This window comes from Photinus pyralis, unplaced genomic scaffold (assembly GCF_008802855.1).
Source record: "Photinus pyralis isolate 1611_PpyrPB1 unplaced genomic scaffold, Ppyr1.3 Ppyr1.4_LG8, whole genome shotgun sequence".
Lineage (NCBI taxonomy): Eukaryota > Metazoa > Arthropoda > Insecta > Coleoptera > Lampyridae > Photinus > Photinus pyralis.
In genome coordinates, this window is record NW_022170819.1 from 29,744,236 (window position 1) to 29,754,061 (window position 9,826).

The 9,826-nt window shown below is 36.6% G+C and overlaps 1 protein-coding gene across 1 annotated transcript; it reads left to right on the forward strand.

Annotated features, from left to right (window-relative positions):
* The first annotated feature begins 2,187 nt into the window (after positions 1 to 2,187).
* On the forward strand, positions 2,188 to 4,076 carry LOC116179526. The gene is made up of 3 exons (XM_031499321.1): positions 2,188 to 2,715; positions 2,796 to 2,936; positions 3,894 to 4,076. Exons 1-3 carry the CDS (start codon positions 2,488 to 2,490, stop codon positions 4,074 to 4,076), a joined length of 552 nt encoding a protein of 183 aa, XP_031355181.1. The 5' UTR covers positions 2,188 to 2,487.
* The last annotated feature ends 5,750 nt before the right edge of the window (positions 4,077 to 9,826 follow it).

Below are 9,826 nucleotides of genomic sequence, written 5' to 3' on the forward strand. Positions count from 1 at the left end.
CGACAAAGTAAATGCTTTTGAAAAGAACGAACACGAAAATCGAGAACCTGGGACCGTTGACAAATTTAAAAGACCATCTAACAACGACTATCATACTTTTTTTAAAATTCATCCGATACAACCCTCTGAAAAGGACAAAATGAAATTCAACCCAAGTTTAGCTTATTATTGAGAAGATTTTAATGGCAGCAAAATCAGAAGACAATGGATTTCGTGTTGCGAAGAGAATAATACATTTTTCTGCTCATTCTGTTTAGCATTCAGCAAAGAAGACAATTCATTCACGCAAGGTTGCAAAATCGATCCTCGCAGAATATACGATCGGATAAGAGAACACGAAAAATCGATGGCCCATCAAGCATCTGCAGAATCGTTTTTATTAAAAAGTCAAATGAAAGATATACGCAGCATATTTACCGACACCTCCAAAAAAAGGCAAGAAATTAATGAACGTAGAGAAGTCTTGAAACGAGTTGTCGAAACAGTTAAAACTTTAGGAAAACGAGGTCAAAGTTTCAGAGGGGCCAAAGATGCTGAAGCTGCCTACACTCTGAATGATACCAGTGCCGACCATGGCAATTTTTTGGAAATTCTTTTGTTACTTTCCACATTCGACCCAATTCTCAAAGTTCACATAGATAAATCTATAGAATTAAGCCGTAAAGCTCACCTTAAGAAAACCGATCAAAATAGAGCCGGTCGTTCTGGATCAATCAATACCTTCTTATCAAAAACTACTGTGAATTATATTATAGAGTCAATATCTTCGTTGATGAAAAGTTTTATAAAAATGTTTGGACATTACAATAATCCAACAAATGCAGGTTTTATAGAAAACGCTAGAAGAACTTGCTAGTTCACACAATTTCACAAACGATGTGCGTTTCAAAGCAAAGTCGATAGCTGACTCGTTGAAAAAGTTTGAAATGATACTAACTGCTCACATTTTTTTGAAGATATTTGAATCTACAACTCCATTATCGAAATACCTTCAAACAAATGGAATGAATTTTATCATGGCATTTAAAATGGTTGAACATACCATGAATATTCTTAAAACGGACTCACGAAGATTTGAAGAAGTATTGGCAGCTGCCAAAAAAATTCTCGTTTGGGCTAATCGTAGAATGGATGCTGAATCAGAACAAACAACGCCAGATACTGATAATGATGGCGTTGAAGTAGTACGGGAACCATATTTTACATCTAGTTTTGCTACAAGACGAATCATAAAAAGAACAAAAATCCCTGGAGAAAGAAGTAATGACGAGTGTATCACCGACCCAAAGAAAAGATTTGAAACACAGGTTTACAACGTTATTTATGACAATGCTTTGCTAAGTTTGGAAAACAGATTCACAGGTCATCAAAAATTATTTTTGGACATTGCTTGGTTAGATCCATCCTACTTTGGAGAAATTGATCGTTTGCCAGATGATTCATTTCAAGATATTGCGGATCAGATAACAAAACATAGCAATCTCATTGTGACCTCGGCAGACATTCGGACTGAGCTAAAAGATTTTGCGAAGAAATGGAACGAAATGAAAGCGGTCTTGGTAAATGTAGGACGCAAATCGATATCCAACGAAGATGATCACAAACCCCTACATATGACTACATGTCGTCAAACATGCAAAAATTGCGTTGTATGTTGTTTTACAGTTTTGCTCCAGTATAAATTACATACTGTGTCATACAATAATCTATACAATGCTTATAAATATGTCTTAACATTGTCATGCGCCCAGGTTTCCTGTGAAAGGACATTCTCAAAGTTGAAATTTGTTCTAAACAGGCTAAGAAGTTGTCTCACACAGGAACACTTGGATGCCTTACTTTTGATGTCTGTTGAAAAAGATATTTTCGTAGATATAGACACCGACGATATTATAAATGATTTAGCAACAAAAAGCGAATCTTTGAAAAAGTTGTTAATTGTTTAAAATATTAAATATTATACTTACATTTTGGATGCGTTTCATGCAAACAACATTTTTATTGCAGTAGTTGTAGTAAATATAAAGATCTTGTGTTCAGTTATTAAACTATAATGATTACCCTGACCTTTGGGCTGACCGTTGTCAATCAAAAGTGAATCAATGTCTAGTGTACCTCCTATTTTAATCGATGTATGTACATGTAGCAAAAATTGTTGTAGGTTAATCTAAAAGCGGCCTACTCACGAGGCAATTTGCAGGGTACAATTTGCAGGGACCCTGCGGATTGTCTCGTGTGTATTGCAATCGTTCCAATTTTTTAACGACTTCACGATATCGGCTAGTTGGGTTCTCAGTCATTCCAATCGCTCTGCTCCCCTCCCGAATACCCTGCGAATTATTGTGTGTGTGGGACAGTTGGAGGCGATTTGATCTTAATAAATGAGGTTATAGGTCGGCCGGGTTATTTGTTCTTTCACGTTGATTATTTTTTCTTGTTTTTGGCTAGAAAAAGTGGATTAGTGAAATACAATAATTTAAAAACATAATGTTGGAAAAAGAAAAGGAAGTATGGACCGATATCATCGACACATTTCGAGATATGCCTTTTTTATGGGACAAAACAAACAGTAACTACCTGAATCGCGATATGAGACAGGAAGGCTTCAATATTTTGCTAGATAAATATAAAGTGTTCGACAAATCAGCAACTTTAGATGTATTCAAGAAGAAATTAGAAAATATGCGGACAACGTATAACAGGGAACTAAAAAAAGTAAGTTGTTAATATAGATTTTTATTACTTTGTGTCTGTAAAAAGTAGGCATTTTACTAGTTTTGTATTATAATTTTTAGATAAAAAATTCGAAAATAACTGGGTCAGGATTAGATGATATTTATATACCATCATTGTGGTATTTCGACCTGATGGGATTCTTAACAGAAAATACCCAACCAAGCCGTGACGGAAAAGATACTTTGGAAAACTCTACTCAGGTAAATAATAACAAATACTATCAATCTATGATTTATTTATTTATTTTTCTTATAATGGCACAACTCTCAACATATTTTCCTGAAAAGAAACACTGCCTTCTGCATTGAAATATTCTTTAAATACGTTTCGAACATATTTACCTTCTTCATTCCTTTGCCTATCGCTAATTTGTGCGAGAGGAACTAAATTAGTGCCTATATCACGCCACGCACCAAGGTCAAATGTCAAATTTTCTGTATTTTCTTTATCTACAAATGTCTGTGTGATGTAGCTAGATGATTTGTTTCTCAAATAATTATGAAGTGCACAACAAGCCAATACTATGGGATCAACATTGTCAACATTGGTAGCAATAGTTTGTAGTAAAACCCTAAATCGAGATACCATTATGCCGAAGGCGTTTTCAGAAACTCTTCTGGCACGAGATAGCCTGTAGTTGAATATCCTCTTTTCATGATCTATGTTTTTGAACGGATATGGTTTCAGAATGTGTCTACTAATAGCAAATGCACTGTCGCCGAGAAATACATAAGGGCCAGAACTGTTGCTATCTGGTAAAGGAGACGAAGGTGGCAAGTTTAGATAACCTCTAGTTAACATTTTAAAGAAATTTGTATTTTGTATAACACCCCCATCTGAAATACTTCCGTTTGTTCCAGTGTGTACATACATAAATTCATAATTTGCATTGACCACAGCAAACAGTACTACACTAAAAAAGCTTTTGTAATTGTAATACGCAGAACCGCTGTGTGGTGGCTTCCGTATTGCTATGTGTTTTCCGTCCATAGCCCCTAAACAATGACTAAAATTCCACTTGGTTTCAAATTGGTTGGCGACACGTTTCCATTCTTCTTCTGTTGTTGGCATCTAGAACAAAAAATCAGTGATAAACAATGATGAAAAAAATTATAAAATATAAACACAAAATATATTAACTATATTTTTATTTTCAGGAAACACCTCAGGTGCCTGTTGAGTTATCTAATGAAAATGCACTCGACCAAGAAGCTTCAGGAACTAATGCAGCCACTCAGGAGGAAATACCATCAACATCAAAAATGACAAATACTAAAAGGCAAAGAAAAAGCTTAGACAAGGCTAAAGAAGAAGTACTGAAAAGGCAAATAAATTACTAGATGATACGGAACAAGAGTGGGAAATAATCGGAAAATCCTTAGGACTCCAGTTAAGTACAGTGGATCCACAGCAATCAGCTATTGCTAACAAATTAATTTCTGATGTTATTTTTTACGCCAAATTGGGGAAATTAACTGAAAATGCATCAATTATATTGAATCCCGCAGTCCAGACACCGTACCATTACCAATATTCTTCGTCATCGCCGTCGTCCCGCCATTCAGTAGCATCTGTATCTACTCCAAGAGTGTCTCAGTATTCAGCCTCATATTCAGCACCTCCCAGTATTTCGATGGGACCAATATCCCCTCAATACTTGGCTTCAGGTTCGACACCAACAACAAATCAAACAGCAAGTTTTTACCCTGTCGACCGAACACCTACTGTCGTCCATCCAACAACTTTCGATCAACCACCTCCTGAAGATACCGACATAATATCTCAGTATCTTGTGTTTAAATGATTTCAATAAAAATTTAATTATCAAAAGTGTATATATTTTTTTAACTTACCTTTATATAGTGTTTCAAACAATTGTAGATAGCCCAACATGTTTCTGGAATTATACTAGATAGGAGTTGCGGGGATATAACTGCGCTAAATTTTAGGTCTTCGTAACTTCTTCCGGTAGCCAGATACCTCAAAGTAACAATTAATCGTTGTGTGGCACTAACGCTGGATCTCATTAAAGTGTCTTGTTTGGCAATTAAAGGCCCCACCATATTAAGAAGTTCTTCAAAACAGTTACTATCCATCCGTAAAAAGTTTTTAAAGTCCTCTGCTTCCAATTCCTTCATTAAAATTGTATGAGAAAATTGACTTCTTTTTAGCAACCATTGTTTTGTCCAGTACTTTCTTCTCTTTTTCTTTTCATCAGAGTCTAATGTCACTAATGCTAATGCTATACCAATTTTTTGGCGCTTTGAGGGAGCCATGGTGAGATACTACACGCACTCGGAAATCAACAACTCTACTGATAAATTGGGATGTGTAGCGTCTACACCCAATTTCGTTACAAATTGTTCCCTGCAAATTGTACCCTGCAAATTGCCTCGTGAGTAGGCCGCTTAAAAGGGGCCGGTTTATAGTGACAACCCGGGCCGAAAAATGCTCCCAATCCGGGCCTGTCGCTGCCTCCTGGACTATTTGGAGCGCTAACACATCGTTGATTTACTCCTTGGTAAGCATTTTTGTTTTGGTGTATACAATGCTGTCTTTTAAGTTAGGATTTGTTACACACAGTCTCACATATGATTTGACCCAGCAGCCTTGTTGTGATAAAAACTATAATTTTAAAAATTTTAATTGTAATAATCATTTACGTAAACTTGCAAAAATTTTTCTTTCATGTATAAATTATGGTACTTTTTTGTTGTAGTGGCGGTTAGAAAAAATCCCCTATGCTACAATGCCACAAAAAAAGATGTGGAGATGGCTCAGAAACGCGGGCGATAGAGATGGTGGGCGAAGCAGGCGCAGGAACAAAAATACCAGTAGTAATAATACTTAATTAATCAAAAAATTTCATTGCAAAATGTCAATATGTAGTATTAATAAAATTTACATTTTTCATACGCTCTCAAACTGAAGGTTGGGTAGTTTCTGGGCTTGTACTAGAATCATCATTGTTAGTTTAAGACTGATTTGAACTAACATGGGGTTGGTTCGACCTAACCAAAATAGAATATCGTTAGGTTAAGCTGGATTTGAACTGAAAAATGTGGCATGCTTAACTATTACTTTGATGTACATTTTCTGTTAATAGGGAAAGGTCGGCGGTCGGCCCATTGTTCAAATAGATCGTGGCCAGTTGGAAATATTATATAATGAAGGATGTACTGCGACCAACATCGCAAAGTATCTGGGGTGTTCCAGGCAAACGATTTATAAAAAATTATATGAATTTAATATGCCTCTGCGAGCCCGATACTGCCAAATTACAGATGATGAATTACAATCAAAAATCACTGATATTCATCATGAACATCCAAATGCTGGGCAAACGGTAGTTTGTCAAATGACTCGATTTTAATTATTCTCAACATAATTATAGATGACGCAAGCATATTTAAAGGCAGCTGGAATTTATGTACAGAGGTGTAGGATAAGATCAACTTTAAAGTCAATAGATCCTGTGGGAGCTGCTGGTAGGTGGAGTCGTTCCCTCAAAAGAAGACGTTATTAGGTTGCACTCTTTGTGGCACATGGATGCACATGTAAAAGTTTCAAGGTAAAATGTTTAAATAGACGCACTGTCTGCTAATTTTCATTAACAATATGATTGCAATTTGTTTCACTTATTAACAGCAATTAATACAATTGCATGGTTTGTAGTACTAATAAAGTCCTATTTATAGATGGGGTTTTGTAATTCATGGTTGTGTTGATGGCTAGTCCAGGTTAATTATATACTTACAATGTGAGATGTCCATCCAAGCAGAACCTGTTGTTTCTCTGTTTGCAAATGCTGTCAATAACTATGGGCTACCGTCACGGGTCCGCTCAGACCATGGCTATAAGAACATTCTTGTAGCTTTCTTGATGAATGTTATTCGCGGGGTAAATAGAGGAAGCCATATAACAGGAAAGTCTGTCCACAATCAGAGGATAGAACGGTTGTGGGTAGATGTTTATAAGGAAGTATGTGAAGTCGTTTATATGGAGTTATACGCCTTAGAAGATGAACATTTATTGGATATTAATAATCACATTCATACATTTTGCATACAATACATATATAAACCTTTCATTAATAAACAGTTGGCATCATTTCAATCTGCATGGAACGTTCATAATATGAGAACTGAAAACAACCGTTCACCACGTCAAATATGGCTAGAAAGTATATTGCAAAACCGCAACACAAATCACACCGCTGTGCATGACATTTTTAACAACAACATACAACTACACACTGTTGTGTCATATACGGGATCGATCGGTTACATTAACAACTGCAGGAATTTATTAAAATGGACTTTAATAATAAATGCATACAGCAATTATATATTATATTGTCATTTCCTACATATTGACAATAGACAACGACATTACACTTAAGACTAGCACGAAGTTATCCACTGTTCTCGTTGACAGTCACCAGTACCAACCCCATATTTAACTAACACTACATTTCTCCCCTCTTATTTTAAGGTCGTCACTTACAAAAAAAACATATTAAAATACTTACAAATTTAAGCGGTTAGGTGGTATAACCGTTCGTTTGGATCTACGGAGGGAAGGGGATGGAATATCTTTTATAACAGGATGATAAATATAAATATAATATAAAATAGTGATGGAGAATCTGATTCCGATGATCGTGTATTACGCGCTAAAGATGGCACTTTGTGGAAACTTACATCTCCTTCCGCTCATCAAACTCCTACACAAAATATTCTTCGTCAGAGAAGTGGAACATCAAGAACCACAAAAAATCTTTCTGTGAGCGATACATTCAGATGCATTTTCAACCAAGTGATGTGCAATATTGTTATCAAAGAGACAAATCGAAAGGCTAATGAGGTATACTCTAAATGGAATATTTCAAATCCGGAGAAGCCACAGAAAATCTGGAAGCCGCTTACAGAAGAAGAGTTTGATGGTTATTTAGGTATCTTGATTACAGCGGGTGTTCGTCACTCTAGCTCTGAAGATGTCAAAGAGCTTTGGAGAATGGATGCCTACCCATTATATCGTGCTACAATGGCAATCAACAGATTTTGGGCCATAACAAGATTTCTAAGATTTGACAATGCCAATACAAGGCCGCAACGGCTGGAGAGCGACAAGGCAGCTGCTATCACAGAACTGTGGCTTTTATTGAATAACAACTTGAGAGCACACTACGTACCATCGGAATGCCTTACGGTCGATGAACAGTTATTCCCTTATCGAGGAAGAACAAGATTTACACAGTACATGCCCGCAAAACCGGCAAAGTACGGTATAAAGATTTGGTGGGTGTGTGACTCGTTGAACTCCTATCCGCTCACTGGACAAATATATACAGGAAAATCACCTAAAGGTCGTGAACAAAACCAGGGAGAGCGGGTAGTAAAAGACCTATGTTACAGGTATAAAAACACTGGTAGAAATATTGTAGTGGACAACTTTTTCACCACACTTCCGCTGGCACGGCTCTTGTTGTCATGGGGACTCTCTATAGTTGGAACGCTGAAAAAAAAACAAGCCATACATTCCATCTCAGATGTTAGCACATAAATCAAGACCTACGGCTTCATCCCTTTTTGGATTCAGCGATGACAAGATTACGATGGTATCTTATGTGCCGAAACCGAAAAAAGCTGTTATATTATTGTCCACCATGCACCATACCACAGATGTGAGTGGTCCGAAGAGGAAGCCAGAAATTATAGAGTACTATAACTCTGGAAAAGGTGGCGTTGATTGCATGGACAAGATGGTTTCGCACTACTCCATCAAACGAAAAACTCGTCGTTGGCCTGTAGCTATGTTCTATAATATGCTGGATATCGCTTGCTTGGCATCATTTATTATCTATATGCAGAACAATCCGATGGAGTCAAGAAAAAACGAACGCCGGCGAATTTTTTTGCAGACTTTAGGGAAACATTTAGCAATGCCCACAATCGAGAGCCGTACGAAGAATCCAAGGATGTGTCAGAATTTTAGCACCAAGTCCGGAATTGAATGCATGCTGGGTAGAGCACTTGTCAATCCTGCCATCTCTGAAGAGGAAGAAAAGCCAAGGGATGCATCTGGTCGTTTGGTTGTTACAGGAAGATGCCATATTTGCAGGTCTTCTGAGAAAAAGCAAAGAAAGACCCGAAAATTATGTTTCGCTTGTAAGCGTCCAATGTGTGCCGTACATACAAAAACCATTACGAAATGCCACTCTTGTGCTCTGTAGCAGTATGTGTTCTATAAATATAATGTTCATTTTTAGAAAATAAAATTAATTTGTTTATAATTTATGGTTATTTATTCTTAATTTTCCGTTGTGCATCAAGGTATGCCATATATTAGGTCCACAATTTACGTTTAGTAAGTAAATTATATAGTGGTACCGGGGTACCTCGCCATAGATATTATGTGCAAAATACTTTAAAAAAATATATTTTGAAAATTTGAAGATTTTTTATAGCTTTTTTTTATGTTCTAGGTTGACATAAAGGAGATTAACGATGTCAAATAACCTTGGCCTAAAATATTAATTGTAACATAAATAATGCTTAACCTGAATACAGAAATGGTACCCGGGTACCACGTCGCGGGGAAGAAGTTAAGGTATACGGAGAATGTCTCCCCATTTTGTTGATCCCGTCTGTAGAATTTGAAGCGGTAAACAATCTCCGATGTCTTCGGAGAGAAATGTGTACCTAATTCCTTTATAATTTCCTCGTACGTTTTATCAGCGACTTTCGCCGGCGCGACCAATGACCTAAGAATTTCGTACGTTTCTGGGCCGCATAGGCTCAAAAATGTCGCGCGTTTCTTACTTTCATCCGCAATCCCATTTGCCGTGAAAAAGAATTCCATTCTTTCCACATAAGATTCCCATTGTTTAGGATCACTTATTGAAAAATGTTCGATGCTACCCAGGGAAGCCATCGTTTTTAATATAATAAAAAAATAATAGTGCCTTTATTGCAGTGAAAAGAGTTCTTTGTAGTACATAAATATGTAGAGGCGAAGTTCAGCGAATGCTGCTCTTCCACTTAACCTCTAGGTTTAAATACATAAAGTAAACGTCAAACATATATTA